Source organism: Vidua chalybeata, chromosome 6 (assembly GCF_026979565.1).
Source record: "Vidua chalybeata isolate OUT-0048 chromosome 6, bVidCha1 merged haplotype, whole genome shotgun sequence".
NCBI classification, from domain to species: domain Eukaryota; kingdom Metazoa; phylum Chordata; class Aves; order Passeriformes; family Viduidae; genus Vidua; species Vidua chalybeata.
Window position 1 is genome coordinate 22,970,983 of NC_071535.1, and position 20,104 is coordinate 22,991,086.

At 45.5% G+C, this 20,104-nt stretch overlaps 1 protein-coding gene across 1 annotated transcript; it reads left to right on the plus strand.

The window, feature by feature from the left end:
• Window positions 1-3,314: 3,314 nt before the first annotated feature.
• TMED10 (transmembrane p24 trafficking protein 10) lies at window positions 3,315-18,739 on the plus strand. Its single transcript, XM_053945505.1, has 5 exons — window positions 3,315-3,565; window positions 7,608-7,728; window positions 12,091-12,164; window positions 15,952-16,078; window positions 16,522-18,739. The coding sequence occupies exons 1-5, from the start codon at window positions 3,338-3,340 to the stop codon at window positions 16,641-16,643; spliced, it is 672 nt and encodes a 223-aa protein (XP_053801480.1). The 5' UTR covers window positions 3,315-3,337; the 3' UTR covers window positions 16,644-18,739.
• Window positions 18,740-20,104: the final 1,365 nt, after the last annotated feature.

Below are 20,104 nucleotides of genomic sequence, written 5' to 3' on the forward strand. Positions count from 1 at the left end.
ATTTTAGCTATGTGGCCAGCACACACTACATGTCATCTCTGGGACAGGAGAGACAAAGCAGTGCAATGCTGTTTTATGGCTGTTTAGCCACTGATTTATTTTTAGTTGGTTGAATAACATCTCTATCTAGATTGTGATCACAATGATGACTGTGGGAGTTATATCCCAGCAATGGGTTCAAATATAGCCCCTTAAAAGGCCTGGCCTTGCACTTTCTAGAAGTGGTGGATGGATAATTTTGCACGGTTAGTAAAAGCACTGATTAGCATTGTAAACAATATGTAATTTTTATAGCATTTTCTCAGTAGCTTGTAGTGGATTGCCAGGTGCAAGGCAGAATGCAAAAGTATTAGAACATAAAAGTAAGTCTAGAATAGTTTTTAAGAGGAACATTGTTTCAACTTTTTATTGTCCAAAACAAGAAAATGCAAAAATGCCGCAGCAGCTGACGCAGAAGCTGTAAAAAAAAAGGTCTAATTATGTAATTCATACACATTCATACACATTGTTTCATGGAGAAAGCAAATTAGTGTTGCTTTCTGCCATTTAACATAGATAAAAGATATATTTTGGTGTGGCAGGAATTGACTACTGCTGACACTCTGTGAACTTTGTCAGTTGGGAAAAATTAGAAATTCGATGGGAAAATGCATATTTTCTTCAATGGCCTTTGCTGTCTCAGACTAGTGAGACATCCAAAAGTTTCCATTGCTCTTTTGCTAAAACAGAACTGAAAGCTGAATAATTCATTGCTCTCTTCATCATTTTCAAGACAGCAATAAAACTGCATTAGGGATATTTGGAAAGATAAAAGATACCTTTTATCACATGAACAAAATGGTTTGAATTTTGTCAGTGTGTCGTGATTGTCAGCTGATATTAATGTTTACTTTGGGGATACACCCATTTGTCTGTGGGTTAGTGGTAGTGAGAACAAACACCTGTCTCCAGCTGAGTGCCGAGCTCCCACAACGCTTAACACAGCAGATTAAGCTAAAATAGGTCATCGCTTCATCTGGAAAGTTGTGTAACAAGTTATCAATCTCTCCTTCACCTCTGTTCAGGGTTTTTGAATTACAGGAAGCATTTCATTTTGTTAGCCTCCACTATGTGGAAATACTAAGGCATGTCCCTGCAAGACTGTTATTTCCTAACCTGGAGCTGAAAGGATCTTCAAATGCTTTCCCTCTGCTCTAAGTTACTTTGCACACTCAAGGGAAATTGCCCCATTGCATGTTTAAATGCTTTAAAAAAAAGCTGGGGATTGTTAAGAGACTCATAGCAGCTCTGTACCATTTTATTTCATAACATACTGAAGCACTAAAGGATCTCTGAGGGGGTTTTATAATTAGATCTGAACTTGCCTGTGTGGCAGTTTCTAGAAAAATGCATCCACAGGAGGAGACTACAACAGAAAGCAGGGGATGGATTTGTTGGTTATAAATGTTACTCATCTAAAAATGTACCATGACAAAAAGGCCACAATAGAAAGGGATTGTAGTCAGTCATATATTTGCTTTTTGATGGTTAAGTTCACACTTTGATTTTAGAAAACGAGGCTACTTTAACAAGAATGAGCCACTTCCTCTGGAAAATAAGGCTATATTTAAAGTTTTAAACATGTTAGAAGGCTGGATACATATAATTGGTTAGAGGAATGTTCTGCATAAAGAAATTTGTCATGCTGTGCCAGTTTTATCAGGAATTTTATGGTACAACATTTCATATCTTCATATTCTAGCAATCTGTGTTTCTTAAAGTTTGTGAAATAATAGCTCTTTCTGCCTTAAGCGCTGCAATGGAAAGAATGTTTTCATTTGCAAATATACTTTGACATATTGCAAAAAGAGCAAAATATTTATTTTATTATGGTTACGTTCCAAATAATTTAATTGTCCAAGTAAGGGAAAGTTTGTGAACGAATAAGAGAACAAAAAATGTATTGAAATGTCCGTCAAGTGACTGTAAATCCCACTTCAAACAATAAACTGGAGCTTAAAGTAAGGGCAAATGTTTAGTGCTGGGAGGTTTTTGTTGTTTTGGGTTTTTTTAGTGATTTTTTTTTTTTTTTTTGAAAATTTTTTTATTTCTGTCCAAACAATGAGGTCACTCCACCACTGCACATTTGGGCTTAGTGTCTGTTCCTGAAGGAGAGCTTCATCATATGTTCTCAGTAGGTATGAGCACAAGCAGGCAAAAGCACTGAATTGTTCTTTAAAATGCTCTGCAGGTGAACATCCAAGCATGAAATTTGCCACTTAAAGCCCATTGTAGTTTCTACCAACTCCTTGTTATTGCTTGTCACTAAAGACACGCTTTGACCAGAGAGAGAACACAGCTGGTGATGTTTAAGGAATAAAAGTGGAACAATGGTGTAATTTTTTTATTCAAGCTAAGAGAGATAAAGAAGATATTTTGCTTTCTAGCAATGTTACTATCCATTTCTTTCTTCCTGCTTTTCCTTACATCTTAGCCCAACCAAATATTTGCAGCAGATCCCAGGAGCTGACTGCAACCATGGTGATCATAACCACACACCTGTGCAATTTTCCTCCTCCCTGTTCGCAGGTTATGCTGCAGAACAAGTCACTGCTCCCACCCGTGCGTTCTTCCCGGCGGCTCCACTGCCAGGCCAGGAGGCTGGGAATGGAGATGATGTGGTGCCAGGGAAGCAGCAGCCCAAAGCTGTCAGTGGTTACTTAATGCTATTTTCCTGAAGAGTAAAATATATCAAGAGGGAAAAAAAAAAGAAGAAGTAGGTCTGAGTATATGCTGGAAAAGGAGAGAAAAAAGTGATGTCGTCTTCAAAAATCATTATAATTTTATTTGCTTTTAAAAACACTTGGATACTCCTATTGACTGGCATTTGCAAGGCATTGATGCAAAGAAGCGAGACATCAGATAAAACTGAATTTTCTTGTGTGAAGAAGTCAAGAGGGAAGTTACTCCCCAAAAAAATGAAAAAACCCCATACAATAAACAGCAAGTGTCTCTCCCAGTGAAGGACCTCAGCCGCGAGGCAGTCTCACGGAGATTCAGGCTGCTTGTCCATCCCCAGAATGCTCCTCTGCCTCGGAGCACGGTTCGGTCTTGCTCTAATTTTCCAATTCTTTAACGAGCGAAACCATTATTACTCGCTCCCCTCCGTTATTACCGGATAAACTTCATTACGCATTTGTTTCATAACGAAGCAGCCCCCCGGAAGGGGCACGCCTCAGCGCCCCGCGCCCCTCAGGCGCCCCGGCCCCGCCCCGGCCCCGCCCCGCGGTGACGCAGCGGCGGCGGCGGTCACGTGCGGCGGAGGCAGGCCCGGCCCGCCGCACTCGGAGCCGCCGCCATGCCGCTGCCGCCGCTGCCCGGCCGCCCCCGCCCCGGGCGGGCCCCGCTCCTGCCGCTGCTCCTGCTGCTCCTGCTGGCGGGCCCGGCGCGGCCCATCTCCTTCCAGCTGCCGGGCAAGGCGCGGAAGTGCCTGCGGGAGGAGATCCACCGCGACACGCTGGTCACGGGCGAGTACGAGATCAGCGCCCCGCCGGGCTCCTCCACCGGACCCTCCGCCAACCTCAAGGTGCGGCCCCGGCCGGCCAGGGGGGCGGGGGTGGCCGGGGCGGGCGGCGCGGCCCCGCCTCCCCTCGCCGGCCGTGCGGGGCGGGAAAGGAAGGAAGGAAGGAAGGAAGGAAGGAAGGAAGGGGTGACGTGTTCCACGCGTGACACCGGCCCACGCGTGAGCCGACAGCCGCCCGGCCCCGGCCTGCACCGCACCGCGGGACTCGCCCTGTGCGAGGGGCCACCAGCCCGCCCAGGAGCTCCGCGTGCTGGGCAGCGAGGGAGCAGGGCAGCGTTTTAGCTTGAACCAAATAGGAGCTTTTTCTCCCCAAAGATCGAGTTGCAGCGGCCCGTCCCGCAGTCTGCCATTTAATCCGCGCACGATGCAGATTATCCGGCGCCTGGCGAGATGGGCCGCTCCGATAAAGCTGTACCAAGGCTGCTGACACCGTGTGAGCAGGAAAGAGCTATGGTGACGTGGCTTTCCGAGGACTCCCTCCATGCTTAGGGCCTGGCACAACCGGATCCTGGCACAGTGCAGTGGGGCTGAGAAAATTTTGCTGTACCAGGTTCTGGTACCCAAAATGGCTATTCTCATCTTGCTGTGTCGTGGCTTGCATGGATTTTAGGTAGGCAGATATTTGCTGCAGGGAAGAAAACGATCCTGAAGGATCTTCAGGAAGTACAGGATTTGCAGAATATTTGTGACTAATACACCTGTGTGACACACAGCTATAAAACTTCAACAGTTTCACTTAAATTCTGCCCACAATCTGCCTTTCCTAGGCTTTCTTCAAAATTCCATCCTAGCTGAATAAGGTCTGTTGCTACATAGTCAGTTCATAACAAACCTTCTGGCCCCTTTTTTATTTCTGTCTACATTCCCAAAGGTTTCAATAATAAGCATGCAAACAGAGACAGAATGGTCTGCTGAGGAGTTTCTGAACTTGGTGTTCTTGAGTATTTTAGACGTCCTGAAATCAGATTGCTTTTCCAGCATCTGCCTACCAATGCCTGAAGGCCCTGGCATTATTGACAGTTGTACTTGGTTATGGCTAGGGAAGGCTTCTTCTGGAGTCATACTGTTTAAAGATCATGTGGTTCTGTTCTTGCTTCATTTGTTAGAGGAAACTTGTCTGTGTATAGGCAGATCCAAGCAGCATTAAGGCTTTAAAATGTGCATGTAGTATTTGCCTGGTAAGGCACGTGTATGTCAGATGGAGTGCCATGTTCCCATCTGTCTCTTACTGCTTGATAACCAAGCCTCCTGGTTCTCAGGTTGCCCACTCTTAGGTCAGTTTACCCCAGGGTCTCTTCCAAAACTCACTTTTATGACACAGGACTTATCTAGGGAGGTGATGGTGAACCTGTCAATCCCATGTTTGAGTCTTGGTTGGCTTTGCTGATGAAGTTGGTATCTGGGTGGTACTGCTTATAGAAGTTCTTTTTTGTTCAAACCATAAAATGAAATAATTTTTAAAAGTCATGTATAGTTTGAAAAAGCTACAGAGGAGAAAATATAATGTATGCAATTCTTGCTTTCCTTCTTATTGTTCAGGTATGCTGTGTCCTCCCAATGTGCTGGGCTTGTTATAAGTGCTGAAACCTCTCTGATAGGTGCCTGCTTTCTCTGTGGTCTGTGTGGGAAAGGTCAGTTCAGGACATGATGTCTGCAGGTACTCTCTGTTCTGCACTGGATGGTCTGCTTTGGCCCCTTGGATTGGGCGAGGGAACAGAGGAGGGAGGAGGTTGGTAGTTAATTCTGTCCGGGCTCAGTTCGGTTCCTGCCGGTGAGCTGAGATCTGTGTGTGATAGCCCAGCGCTAACAGTGGCACCCTCTGTTTTGGAGGAATCCGCGGGCTCTGCCAGCTGGCTGCTGCGGGGGGCGCCTGAGCTCTGTTTGGCAGCCACGTGCCTCTGTCCCATTGTCGAGCCCGACGGTATCGGGCTGTTTGTCAAGGGCAAACAATGCCCTGTCTGTAGGGGATTGCCTTACCGTAAATAACGTTAGAATAGCATGAAAAATTCCTTTCAGGTCGACTCCCCCACAAGCGTTCTGGCTGGGCTATTAGCAGCTTCTCCCGCCCTCGCACACCCGGCTGAATGGGCAGTGTATTTGGCTGATTTGGGTAATGCTATTCAGTTTTGATGAAAGCAGATAGCAGAGCTTTTACTGTCCAAAATGCTGTTCATGAGCTGCAAAGGGCAAAAATGGATCAAGCTGCATAAAGATTAGCTCTGGTGTGTACAAAGGCATAGGAAAATAGTGCTCGAAATAATAGGGGCATCTGAGAGCTATGTTGTTCTGACTGCTTTTTGTGATGGAGAGCCTGGTGTGCAGAATGTATGTCATGCTGACGAGGCATCTTGGTTAATCATGACCCCTGCACTAAAACAGCACATGTGATGTCGTGGCCAAATCACAGGCTTTTACATTGTGTTGGCATGGTCAAAACATACACAGTCCTCTACTGCAGATGGGCCTGCTCACTTGGGCCCAGTGCTTCCCAGTGCCCGGTGGCTTCCAGACAAGAGGTAGCTGGTGGCTTGTGGCAAGGGAATGGCAGCACAGCTGCCTGCACCTGACTGTGCAGGCGTTCTTTCATCTGCTTGCCACTTGAAAACAGGTACAGCTCTGAGCTGCTGCGTGGGGAACAGTGTTCCTCATTGTTCTCAGACACTTGACAGCATATGATGCAGCTACAACAAATCCCCTAATAGGCCATTGTGAGATAATGTGTATCTAGAGGAAGCTTGTTCCTAAAGCCTTGCCTGCTATGGTTTATAGCATAAAGTGTGAGACTTTTTATAGTTGATTGTTTTTCCTGCGTAATGCAGCAACTCGCATCCATGAGTAGGTCCACACTTGTTTCAAATCCAGTGCCAGAGGGTTAATTAGGTGCTCTAATAAGAATAGTGTTTCTGTAGAATAGTTCTGGGTACATACCCCTCTTGCATGGCCTTTGTACAGGGAAAAAGGTTGGAATAAAGTAGAATGCCTGACTTACCATTTCCATGCCACAAATTATTTTGTGTATTTTGGTCTTATTATTAAAATTATTCCCAAACTTTTTACTTTCTTTGTCTCTTAAGTCTTTCAAAGACCACTAGTAACTTTAGTGTCCATGCTGTTTCAGACATACCTTTTAAAAATTAGTGTTGAGGGAAAATGGGAAGTGTTCCAGTGGAATACACGCTGTTCGTTCTCATGCAATGTTGTAACACTTTCTGTTTTTTTCACCCCTCTCCGTGGTCAGAGTGTTTCAGCTGGATGGAGCCTTTAATTGAGCACAATTATTCTCAAGTTTGCGTCACGAAATGTGTGTCCTTTCTTTTTATACTCTTTGTTGAAGCATTTTTGTAGACCTTCCACAGTTTTTGCCTATTCTTAGTAGTTTTATAGACTTAGTGCAAAGCAGTCATTATTCTGTCTGTGTAGTCTGAATTGTCCTCTGAAGTGGCCACTTTTATGGATCTTGGCACCCAAAACTTATGTAACTCAGGGCTGCACTCATGGTTCATTTCTAGAGGAATAGATGTACCCTTCTCCATTTCATCTTCTGGGGAATGTGACTCTTGTCCCATAAGTCTTCTCCCTATTTCTGTTGCTATGGGAATTAATGAATTTTGCTTGCAAAATAAAGGCAGTGAATAACAATTTGGTTCAGCTATAGTTCTTACATGTAATCTGTATTTGGGATTCATAGGAGGAAGAAAAATTAGTGGGTTTCAGTTTGGGATTTTTTTTTTTGATTCTTTGGTCAATAGATTTTTGGTGGGGTTTTTTTTTGGGGGGGGAGGGTGTTGTTTTTTGGTTGATTAGTGGTTTTTGGATCTAAGAGTCAATAATTACTTTTTAGTCACTCTGACTTTGTCAGCTCCTGGTGTGTGGGTGAGGAGGGGAGGAATTGATGTAGTCACAAAGGAGGGAAACTGTTGAAAGGAGAAAGCAGCAGATCCAAAGGGGAGGCTAGGATTACTCTTGCTGGGAGCAAGAGCATGAGGAAGCATGAGCTCACGGCAGCAAAGTACTTTGTTTCTTACCTTCATTGTCCCTCTTACAGATAACTGACTCAGCTGGGCACATCCTGTATGCCAAGGAGGATGCCACCAAGGGCAAGTTTGCCTTCACCACTGAAGACTATGATATGTTTGAGGCCTGCTTTGAGAGCAAGCTTCCTGTGGGTAAGTGAAATGAAAGGTGTGCTGGCTGTTTCTAGCTTCTGATCACGTTTGTGTAGCTATGTGGTTTAGAAATACGAGCAAAGTGATCCTGAGTGTGATCCACAGAACACTTTTTGACTTTTAAAGCTGATCTTCAGGAGGTTGTGGCCAATCTCACAGCAGAACATCTGCTCTGTTTGTTGCATTTGAAGTAATCCTCTGTGGTTGTTGTGTAGAGCACTTGGGTTTCCTCTGAAAGGGGAATTGGACATTTCTCCTGCAGAGGTCACCACAGTTGCAATGAGTGGTAGTACCAGTGAGCAAACCACACTTCTTTTGCCAGTTTCATGCTTCTCCCCATCTTGCAGTTGAGCCAGGACAGAGCTGGGTGCCATCATCTCCAGGACCTCTCTGTCACCCCAGCGGGCCATTTCTTCCCAATGTGTTAGAATGTGATCCATGCACAATGTGTTCTTGGCAGCTATCCTGCGATAGGTTGACAACTATTTAATGTGGTTGAATTGTGTGTGTATAGGGAATATGTCCTTGATTTGCACCCACAACTGCTCTTGAAGTGGTCAATAAAGGGAAGGGGAAATGAGCAGGACGTCAGCTTTGCATTTGTGCTCCAAGGATGGTTGCCTAACAAGTGCTGAGGCTTGTTTCCTGTGAGTGTGACGTGTGTACTGCCCAAGCTCAGCTTCAGGACAGACGTGCTGAAAGTGGCCAACGTGTGGGCTCTAGTCTCATCAGTGGTGGTGTGAGTGCATGCAAAGTTTGTAGATGCTACATCTTTTCATGGTTACTGTCCAGAGTTCTGCTCCTTGGGCCCAGTTTTATTTAGGTCTTACCCTAGAAGTTCCTAGAGTGTTTCACAGAGCATTCACTAGCAGCATTCCTCAAATCAGTTGAAAGGCAGCTGCTCTTTTGCTCTTTCTGCTCCATATATAAGCTGTAAATAGTTTGCAAGTTGAAGAGAACTTTACAGAAAGAGAAGGCTGTATTCTTTGCTGGGACTGGGAGGGATCTGGCTTGTAACACCTCTTCTATAGTGTTTTACAGATAAAACAGTGACCCCAGATGCTCAGGATTATATTTTTATTTTACTCCAAAGGTAGGACTTCCAAATGTTCCCTAACACATTAAGACATGCAGGCACTAGTGACTCATCTGGGAGTCGCTCCTGCCATTTACTTTCCAACACCTGGGTATTTGAGAAGTCTCCAGACAGTCCTGCAGACCTTTTCATAGCTTCCATGTGATCACACACTGAAGTGGGAAAGGTTTCTTTCTTTAGTTGTGTCTAGATTCTTAGTTCGGTGCTTTTGAGCAGAGTTTCTTGCCTAGACCAAGCCCCTTACAACTGTTTTGATTGTACCAAATGTTTGTTCCCTGACTCCCTTGTTGCAAGTTTGTTTTAAAGTTGAGAAGTATTTCTAAATACAGTTTCTACCTTAATGACCTGTGGGGCACTGAGCTGCCAAAATATAGAGTTCATCAACTGAGCAACTGGATCCTCTTCTGGAGGCTTTCTTTCTGGACCCAGGTGCCCCAGATTCTACCTGGAGTATCTCCAAGACTCCCATGTCTGTGCTGGAAGTCAAGGAAGTATTAAAGTAAGGGACATGACACTGTGAGGCTTGATCATCTGCAGGACTTGGTTAAGGTACTTGGAAAGAAGTAACCACGTCACAAGGAAGTACCTTGTTTTCTCTCTAAGATCAGCATGGGAGTGGGGGAACTTACCAAGTCTGTTATAATTCCCATGTTTCTCTTTAAAGATTAGGGTCTTTTTTCCAGTCTCATCAAGTAAGTAATCAGGACTTAGGGCAGCAGCCAAGGAGGATGTTTGTGGAGTATTGAAAGAGACAGAAACTGTTGGTAGAGGAAACCTAGAGCTGTTGGATCTGAGGGGTCCAAGCAACCAGGATTTCTCAATCCCTAACCACAGAAATGAGGAAGAGGAAGTGAGAAAGAGATTCTGTGTTGAAGGTTCACCTTATCAGAGTGGAGGAGTTCTTAGGGTGCTTCTTGGAGCTGCGGGTATTTGTATGATGGGCTTTTTACCCTCTTCCAGGCAGTATGGTCCTGTCATCCTGACCAGTGCTCTGCTCCCAGGCACATTTACTCTCCCACAGTATGCTGATTCAGGTGAACAGCCTGGTCTCACTGCATTCTCCCTTTAGGGCTCTTCTGTGTGCTAATCTTTAACTGTATGCTCCCTCTGTAATCCTTCTCTTCCCAAAATTTCTTAAGAGTCTTAGGACTCATTTTTTCTGGAATTCCTGTGGGAAAACTTCTTGATGTTCAGTTCAACCATCCTGCTTTTCCACTGACATTGCAAATTAAGAGCTCCCCTAATTTTCCAGGAAACAGCTCATGTGAGATGACCTCTTGAAGACCTGAGGAATGTAGGTATCAGTTTAGTTCATGATCTCTAAATCTCAACTGTTTGTCTCTTTGCTGCTGATCCAGCTTGCTCTGGTGAGCCTTGGCTGCAGGAGAAGCAAGGGGTTTCTGAGGATCTGATGAGTGTGAAGGAAGCTGCCTTGGGCTTAGTAAACTTATAGGAGAGCAGCTTGAGTTTTTCCCTGCCAGTTCCTGACAATGTTAACCTCTTGCAAAATGTCTGCTCTCTGTCCCTTTGCACCTGGCAGCTTTAAGGTTTCTAGTTTCTTACTGTCTCTTGGCAGCTCTCCTTTCCAGTTTAGCAAATTTATTCTTCGAGTTCTGTTCTTCTGTTCACTGGTCTTTTCATCTTTCTCATCTCTTCTTGCAAACTTCAGCTCTCAACTCAAGTTGCTATAATTTGAGCCCCATTAAAAAACCTCTCACTGAACTGTGTGCTGTGAATTTTTTTTCTACAGCTACTGTTGTCTGTCCTACCTGCCTGTCTCCATGCATGCCAGTAACATGCGTGGCAAAAGCAGTCAAAACTTGTGGTTGGAGAAAGGAGTACTGGGGGTTGTGTACAGCCAGTCTGTTAAAGAACAGTGCTGGGACTTCAGGGGTTTCTTACAGTAACTGGTCTTTTCTAAGAAAACAACAAAATTCCATCCTAATCAAAAATTATCTGTTGGGCTCTTATATAGTGCATTCCCGTAAAGAAATTTAAGAAGTGATTGGTAGCTGATGTGCACCATCTTATCAGTAGATTATTCATTGTCCTGCTAGCAGTAGAAGGTGATTCTACTCTGGTGTTGAAGAGCTGTTCAGTGAGTGGGTAGAGAAAGAATTTGGGGATGTTGTATCGAAGATCTGGAATATCTTCCTAGCTCCAGCTGAAGTTGGACCCAGCATAGCCTGTACATTGCATTAGTTTGTGGACTGAGGGAATGTCCACCTGGCAGCCTTTTGAGACAAAATGTGAGTATTGGACATGCTCCTGGATAGAGACTCTGAAATTCACAGTTTAAGAAAATTCAGACCTTGTGTTTTGCTGGCAGCTGGCTGAGGACAGCTGTATGTCCCAACATGCTGGGATTTGGAAATGTGTTACATACAGACATTTTCTTTGTGGGTGGTATAGTAGAGAATGATACTCAGATAAGCTGTTGTGCAGCATTTTTGAGAGTATCTGACATGACAGTCTGATATATTTTTTTTTCCTCTTGTGAATGTTCTCAGATGTGACAGTTTGTAGCAGTTGAAAGAAGCTACAAGCCACAGGTTTCCCTAGCCTGGGGATATCAGCCTTGAAAGATACCTACTCTGCTGGTGACTGCAGCCTTACGTGCTGTTTGTGTGGCTCCAGCTGGCAGCTCTCTGAGGCAGTGTTTTCCCAGCTTCAGAAGCCTCTTACTCTCTTGGGGTTTCTATTAGCAGTGTGGTTCTTGGGTATCTGAGATGGTTGGTAAAGGGATTGCCTTGGCTTCTGCAGATATTCCAGTATGTAAGGGTCAGTAGTCCTCGTAGGCCGCGTTCCTACGAGGAACGTTGGAGCAGTTTATCAATTGCTCCTTTGAATGTAAAGCCATTTACAGCCCCAGTAACCTTGACAAGTTGCTTGTTCACTTCCTGTGAACGTGGGCCTCCCAGTTGAATATTCGTCCCTCCGGTGACTTGTCTTTCACTAGGCTGTCTCATAGCAGCTGGTGTTCATGTTCTAATCCTCTGCAGTTTTTACAGTGATTTGCATCTTGTAGACACTCAGTGCTTTTAGTTACAGCTTGTTCTCATTATATTTGGGAGGCTCTCTTTCAGCCAGGATTTATTATGAAGTCTCTGTATTTTTAGGCTGGACTGTACTGCCTCCGCAGTTAGCTGCAGACATGGAGGGAGGGGAGGGGAGGGATTTGAGTTCTTCCTCACTGGTGGGAAGAGCTGGTGATTTCCTGGCAGGCTGAATGTTTCACACAAGGAATCCTTTCATTATGCTTCCAGGAACAGGGAGGATGCCGGACCAGCTCGTGACTCTGGATATGAAGCATGGCGTTGAAGCAAAGAACTACGAGGAGGTATGTCCCCTGGCTGCCTGCACTGCAGGCTTCCCTTTCCCAGCACTCACGTGATGCTTTTGTAGATCTGGGCTTGTGATGGGAAGCTGTTTTCCCAGTGGTGATGAAAGCCTGTCTGCAACTACAATTGCAATGAAGCTTTGTGTGTTTTGGGAGGAAAAAAAAAACAAAAAAAACCCCAAACATCAACTAGAATTGATTGTGTGCTCTGGGAACTGGAGCCTAATGCGTGAATTTCTTTGCTACGACAGCATGACCCAGCTTCTGGGCATTGGCATTTAGAGGCAACAAGACACTGAGAGGTGAAGTTTCCCCAGGTCCTGCAGCAGAGGTCATCTTAAGTTAATATAAGACCCTCTCTTAAAGGTCAAGTTGCAATGTTACTGTTCTTACCTTCCTGCCTGTAAGATATCCTGGCTCAGCAGGCTTGAAATGGCTCTTGCATGTTTCTAAGAACTGGCAGTGTATCAATGTAAAGGTGTTTGGCAGAGTAGTAGCTGCTGTGGAATGGGTATTTGGTTTGAAGGTGTGACATTGGAAACAGGCATAAAAGCCTAAACATTTCCATCTTAGGAGGACATAGCTTGCTTAGACCCAAGAGCCAGCTGTGTAGGGTAGCAGTTATTTTGTGGCTGAGACAGTCCTGACTGGCTTGGATGCTGGATTTTTATGGCAGCTATCATGCTTTTGGCTCACTAGAATTTGGGATCAGTCATCCCCCAGGACAGAGCCTGTGCTTGAGAAAATGAGAATTATTGGTGGGGAAAGAGTCCCACATATGATTGCTGTGTCCACTGTGCATAAGAGCATGGGAGATGCCAGAGAGAGGAGAGTGGATAGCAGAGGAGGCTTTGCATGGTTCCAAATAGAAAATTAACAAAAATCTGAGATAGATGCTGGTATTTTTATATCCTTTCAAACTTTGGGCTGTCTGGTCTTGCGTGGTTTAAGTTGGCTGGGAGCACTTCCTGTGTGGATGTAAGGAGGTGCTTGGGGTCAGGGAAGAGCAGAGCAATCATAGCTTAAGTTAGTCTGGAGCACATCCTACATGGAGAGTAAAACAGTGCATGGGGTCAGGGAAGAATGGAGTACTCATAGGCCATCTATTTGTCAATCTGCTACTGAAGGATTGCAAGATGTTGAAATTTTATGGGGTGAATCCCTGAAAATGTAACTGGGAGGATTGTGCTTGCTATATTTACAAAATCCCTTTAAATACCACCCCACAGCATACTCTAGAGTTACTTTAGTGTAGTGTACTTTACTGAGTTACTTTACTGTAGAAGCACCATTGCTGTGCAGAAAGGTTCTTGTATGCCTGTGTATCTACATACTCACTGGTTGTACTGATAGAACTGTCTTGGAATAAATGCATTGCTTATGCTCATTGAGGGAAAAGGTCCATGGACAAATACAAGAAAATAAGAATTTAGAGTTGCAGTCCCACTTGATACCAAATGCAGATCTTTGCAGCCCTGGCAAGCATCCTTGACTTGTGAGGACCTCTCAGAGTTGTAGACTGTATTAAAGCCTTGTTGAACAGATATCTACAAAGGACTCAAACTGATTTATTATTTGTACAGCTGCTATAGATGTTTAACCACACTGCTTTGGAGTGTGGGTTTTTTTTTCACCATCTCCTCAGTTTGCAGTAGTAGTTGTGAGTTTTGACTTGACAAGTTGCTGTAAGGTCTCAGAGGTCAGGAATGTTGCTCGGGTTTCTCATGGAATTGCAGCCTTTTTGAGCCTTTTGCTTGTGATGTTCATGTGTTTTTGGGTTCATTAGGGGTAAAAGGTTCCAGGACTGCTCAGGGAGATTGTGGTGTTTAAGGAAAGACTGGACATGATACTTAGTGCCATGGTCTAGTTGTCGTGGTGGTGTTAGGTTGCACTCGATCTCAGACATCTTTTCCACTCTAATTGATTCCGTGATTCAGGATAGACATCTTGGAATACCTGCAGGACTAAAAGTAGCTATTAGATTGTAGCTACACCTATTAAGAGCAGCTGAAGGGATGCAGATGAAGCAAATAAACCTTGGTTTTTTTCCCAATGGAACACTTGTAGCCTTCTGTGAATGAGGAAATGAATCCTCAAGGAAGATAATGGAGCTGGTCAGTGCAAGGCTAGCTTGTCAGTACGGCCGCCCAAGACGTGTGTGTTACAGACCTGCTGCTTTAGCAGTGCCAGCAGAGTCTGGGCTGTAGACATGCAGACTTGTTTTTCAGCAAAGCTCTCTGCTGGCAGATATGTGGCCAGGCCACAGGGTTCTGTCATTACAACCTATTGGCTAGAAAGCAGGAGGGGGTTAACCTACTCCTTCCTACCCCTCCTCTCAAACACACTCCAAACTGACACTGCTGTGCTGGCAGAGCTATAATATACAGCTTGCCTCAGCATAAAACCCCACAGATGATTGTTTGATGGCTTGCTGCTTGCCAGGATATGTGTGTCATGTGGAGACCCTTCAGTGGAAGGGCTGATTAGCTAGCACTGGCTTGGTCACGAGCATCTCTTCAGCTCTGGCTCTGATGCCCAGGCAGCTGCATCTGGAAGTGGCAGTTTGGGGATACCTTTGTGCTGGGTACCTTCTTGCCTTCCTGCCAGCGTGGATCACTGAGAGATGGCCATCATGCACCTTATATCTAATAATCCTGTGAGGCTGAGACTGGTGGTGAATTGCAGGTGCTTTATGTGTTTTCTGTAACTCATTTTTCCTCTGCTGCATTACCTGGGGACACAGCATCTGGCCGTTGTGGCAGGGGCCTGTCACTTCTTGGTAATAGTGAAAAGCTCTGTTCAAGAACCGCAGTTACCCAAACCCTGGAGAAGTGTCAGGAATTGCAGTTAGCTTCCTTCGAGTGTCCTTGTGTCACAGGTTTTATGTAACGCTTGTGTCATGTTACCGCCACAGCTGGGGCAGAGACACATGTCTACACATTCAGCTGAAATAGCTGCTGTTGTGTGCTGTGCTTTCTAATTGAATTTTGCAGCGGATTTTTGTTTTCCGACACCAAGCGTGTGAGCCGTGGGGCCCTGGGCTGGGCGTTGCGCACAGAAGCGATGTCCCTCATGACCCAGCGCTCCTGAGGGAGGCGGGTTCCCGACGGGAGCCGGGCCCGGCGGCGGCCCCGCAGCGCCACCCGCTGGCGCCATGGAGGTTCTGAGGCATAGAAGCCCCGAGCACTTGCGGGATAATCAGGCCAATGCTGCTGGGGCTCTCTGGGCTCTGGGGCTGCTGGAGCCTCCCTGGAGGTTCTGTCTGAGGGATAAAAGCCCCGAGCTCTTGCGGGATAATCAGGCCGCTGCTGCTGGGGCTCTCTGGGGCTGCCTGGGCTCTCTGGGGCATTAGCGTAGGGAGTCTCGGTGCTAATAGCCTGTGTGCCTATGGAACTGTATCGTATACATATGTAAGTTAGTCACCTGTGTCTCAGTCTGTGACTTATACTCACTGGAAGTTTAGTTGTGTGGCAAGATCTTCTACCCACTCCTCAGAAGCCAACTGTGAATATGCTAACATTAAGCCGAATAAGGAAGAAGTGTGCTTGCATGCATGCTGTGCTCCTCCATTGTGTAGGAGGAGTAGTAGGAAAGTGTGTTTCAGAAAACAGGTGGGAGAAGTGATAGTGTTTTATGCAATGGTAGTTTCTGGCTTGCAGAGGTATTTCCTGAGGGGAAGGATGCCCCAGATCTGTAGCGTGTGGGGAGGAGTGGTTCAAACTGGCAGTAAAAACCCATGTGGGAGCTTTTGGTTTTGTTTCAGTGACTTGAGTCTCCTGTTTTCTAGATTGCTAAAGTGGAGAAGTTGAAACCCCTGGAGGTAGAATTGAGGCGTTTGGAAGATCTTTCAGAGTCCATCGTTAATGACTTTGCCTATATGAAGAAACGAGAAGAGGAGATGAGGGACACAAATGGTGAGAGACTGTTTGCCCCTTCAGAGGGCTGGAACTCTAAAACCCCTCATTTCTGTTAAATGTGTTATTAGGGCAGCATTTGGAGATCAAGCAATTATAGTGGTCTTTGCCTGTTCTGTTCCTAGTAAGGGAAACCTGAAGCAGTCACTGACGCTTGTTGTTCTGTCTCTAGAAATCATTTCTTTCTGTCTCCATTCCTAATGGGAATTACTCTGTTCCATTCAATGTTGTCCATTAACCACAGCTTCACCTTGTTCCCTCTTATTATCCTTCTTGTTGTTCCCTCTGCTTTTATTCTCAAGTGCTGCTGGTTCTCACGTGCCCTTGCCTTCATGCTGTCTTGCTTTTTCAAGAGGGAGGAGAAGTAGTCCTGGGAATTTTGCCATCTTGGGGTGCATCCTGTGATGCCAGACTCAGGTGCAATGGTTTGTTGTCTGTTTCAGAGTCGACAAACACACGGGTTCTGTACTTCAGCATCTTCTCCATGTGCTGTCTCATCGGACTGGCCACCTGGCAGGTTTTCTACCTGCGTCGCTTCTTCAAGGCCAAGAAGCTGATTGAGTAAAGGAGCAAATCATCTTCCCCCTCCTCTCAGACCCAGCTGGACACCGCTGGGACCTAGCCATGGCCTCCTGGAGCCATCTCACAGATGATACCCACTGACTGGAGCTTTTCTGGAGGAACTTGGACCCTAAAGGGGGAAGGGGAGCCTGAACATCGGAGGCAATGGGGGACTTGTGAAATCCTGTTGGATGTTGAGGGTGGGGGAGGTCATGATGGGTTTGGGTATTCCTGGGGCAGCGATTAAATAAAAAAAGATGTTTCTACGACAGCTGCAGCAAGTTTTTTGCGCTGTCTATTTTCCTTCTATAATCACGGCTTGATGATGTCTCCCATCTGTCTGTGACTGCAGTGTTACTCAGAACCACCTGACCCTGCTGTGCTCTTTAGGTGGCATGCAGGTCACACTGGGGCAGAGCAGGGGGATTCCCTGTCCTCACCAGCTGGAATCTAAGCCTCGAGCAAATGGAGATGAGTGCAGAGCAATAGGATTCATCATTCCAGCAGGGCCTGAGAATAGAGGGTCTTCCAAGGTTTGGTCCCTGTCGTGGACCTCTGTGTTTCTCCCTGTGGGAGCTGGTGTCTTTGTGCTGAGAGGTCAGAGCACTTGAGCATATGGTGATTCAGCCTGGAGGAAGGGGAACCTTCTAAGGCAGGCTTGGAAGTGTGTTTGAGCTTGGAAAGAAGCCTGCTTTGCTCAAATAAGCTATCCAGCCTTGGTCCCACCCTTCCCCCACATGTTTGTCTTGGATTTGCCTCTCTTGTTTTGAAATGGTGCAGCAGCTTTCCTGAAAACCTAGGTCAGGAACAGCCTTTTGTGCAGGAGGCCTTGGTCAGATACAGTCACAGAGCAGATGGGAGCAGGTCATGCTAGGAAACTTGGTCTTACATTGAGCAGGAGACATCTCGTCTATCCAGGCAGCTGGCTGAATGTCATTTTATGAGACCTCAAAGCAGGGTGAGCTGATGCTCACATGAGGGCCTGTACCCTGCATTGAGGTCTGAGGGTACAATAGTTCTGTGCAGGGTAGCAGAGGAGTTCGAAGAATGTGGATGAACTGAAAAAAGGCAGTACAGGGTGGGAATAGGCTAATTCTACAACTGAGGGGGCATTCTGTGCTGTGCCCTCAACAGACCTGTTATTTTCCTGTGCAGTACTAGATAGCAAGAGCCAGTAGCTTCTTGCCATTTCTCAGCTTTCCAGATGGCACCATGTTAAAAAAGCCAGGCTGGGAAAAAGCAGGCAGGTTAACTTTGTGGACTTGTTGCAGTTTTTAGGCTGTGATTACAGTTCTTTCATCGTCTCTGCATTCCTTCAGAGCAAGTGGTTCAGCAGCACAGCATTCTGGTGTCCTGTGTCTTGATACTTCTGGGTAGGGATGGGGTTGTCATGGCCCTAGGCCCAGCCTAGCAGTTTCAAAAAAGCATAGTTTTATAATTTCTCACCTGAGTCAGATCTATTACTAGGAAGGAAACAGTTGTCCAAGGTGAGGCAGTGGAAAAGAGGATGTAAAAATGATCTCCTGTCATCTAAATACATTAGTCCTTTGCCATTCCCCAGTTCCTGGAGTTGTTAGTTCCACTGCAAGTACTTTGATTGCTTTTAATTTGTTTGGTTTTTGATAAAGGCATATTAGGATCCTAAGTCCACCTCTCTGCCCTTGCATCCATTTTATCCTTGTATGTTTTTGAAAGCTGTTACAGTGCAGAACAGCAGCAGTGCCACAGGACTGAATTACAGAAGTTATTTGAAGGTAGTTTTAGGTCCTACAGTTTGAAGCCTGTAGATCAGTTAAGGTTTTGCTTTTGTTTTTATATAACTTGAAAAGACAGTACAAGAAAGGGTCTTCTCCGGTCTTGTCTGTTTTGATATCCTCTCCCCATCCTTATCTGAGTACAAAGTTATCTTAAAAATGATGGTGAGGCCTTAAGTTCCCCAGGTGACTGTTACACTCTCATCATTCCGGTGTTATGTTTTCATCTTCACTGTACTGGTGTAGTTACCGGGGAGCAGATGTGGGGGACTGGTGTGGATTACCTGTAATGACTGGTTGGGAGACTTGTCAGCTTTCTCAAATAAAAATTTTTGGGGAAAAACAACCCACCTCACTTTGTTGCTGTGAGTCTTGTCCTCTTTGTGCATGTTCCTACAGGCTGCTGTTTCCTGAAAGTTCACCTGTCGCAGGAAGTAGCAAGTAAACAGAGTCCCCACAAGGCTTCTCTAGTAACAATCAATTCTAGACTTGGGAAGGGTGCACAGGCTTCTCTGTGGAGTGGGACCAGCACAGCAAGTGAGGTGTCCTAATACATTTTTTGCCTTTCTCTCTCCCCACTTCCTAATTATATTGCTCTCTGGGGAGGAATTTTGAGGCTGGTAGTGAAACAAGGGCTGGTGCTCTGGGGTACAAGATACAATTTTTCACCATCAGCTCTCACGTAAAATTTTGTTCATTAAGACAAACAGAAGTACTTTTAGTTTTGTACTTTAGAGGAGATTGAAAACTGTTGCAAAGGTGAGTTGGTACTATGTGAGTGGCAGATACTGAAGAGGGTGGTTAGCTATTTACTGAAATGCTTCAGGTCTCCTCTGCTAACCCTGCAAGCCTTTTGTTACGCAGTAGCCAAGTGAGATATGCTACATAACAAGACTGGGGACATATAAATGCTAGACAACTAGTTAGTACTACCAGGGAGAATTTCAGGAAGGGAAATTCCCAAATCTCTAGATAAGGATTAGCCTTTGCAAGTTCTTTCCCCAGATGAATATTTTGAGTTTGTGAAATCATACAGCTGCTTGCATGCGGTAGGTTGGTAGTTGGTCTTGGTTGTTTTACAGCACTGGGGATGCAGGGCTGGTGTCTTCGTTCCGTTTCACTTCTGGGAAATAGCCTAAAGTTGATCTGTTGCAGATGGCTTGGGTCTGAGCCCATCTTTGTGTGTGACAGATGCATCACTGGTAAATCTATGATTGCCTGTAGCAAACTGCATCAGACGTTTCCAGCCTCTTCCACCCACTTGCCAGTGTGACTAACGATTTAATTATCGCAGCACTTAACTCGGCACGTGAGCATTCCTAAGTAAGGCTTATCTTTGTGTATTCAGCCTCCTGCTCTGCCAGCGTGGGCTGCACCCTGTACAGGGTGCCCACTGCAGCTGCTGTTTGCGTACATGTGGGAGGAGATGAACATTTTACACACTTGCTCATTTTTTAGAAGCTGCTCAGGTATGTGAGAAGTAACCCAAGTGTACAACATCTGTGTTATCTTCTGGCTGGCAGATGAGAGACATTTGACTCAAACTAGTTTGGCAACTGGTTGTCAAGATCATGAGGGGATTCCTGCCCATACATTTTGATGGGTCCTGAGGCAGAGGTTTGCAAAAGTAGCGTGGCCTCTCTTTACCTCTGTCAATTTATGTGGTATATTTCTGTCTCCCATATTTTTAGTTGTGTCCCTGTACTGTACT

Coding starts and splice junctions, on each gene's coding strand:
- TMED10 (XM_053945505.1), top strand. CDS start 3,338: ATGCCGCTGCCGCCGCTGCCCGGCCGCCCCCGCCCCGGGCGGGCCCCG. Junction 7,729..12,090: donor TGAGAGCAAGCTTCCTGTGG/GTAAGTGAAATG, acceptor TTATGCTTCCAG/GAACAGGGAGGATGCCGGAC. Junction 12,165..15,951: donor AAGCAAAGAACTACGAGGAG/GTATGTCCCCTG, acceptor CCTGTTTTCTAG/ATTGCTAAAGTGGAGAAGTT.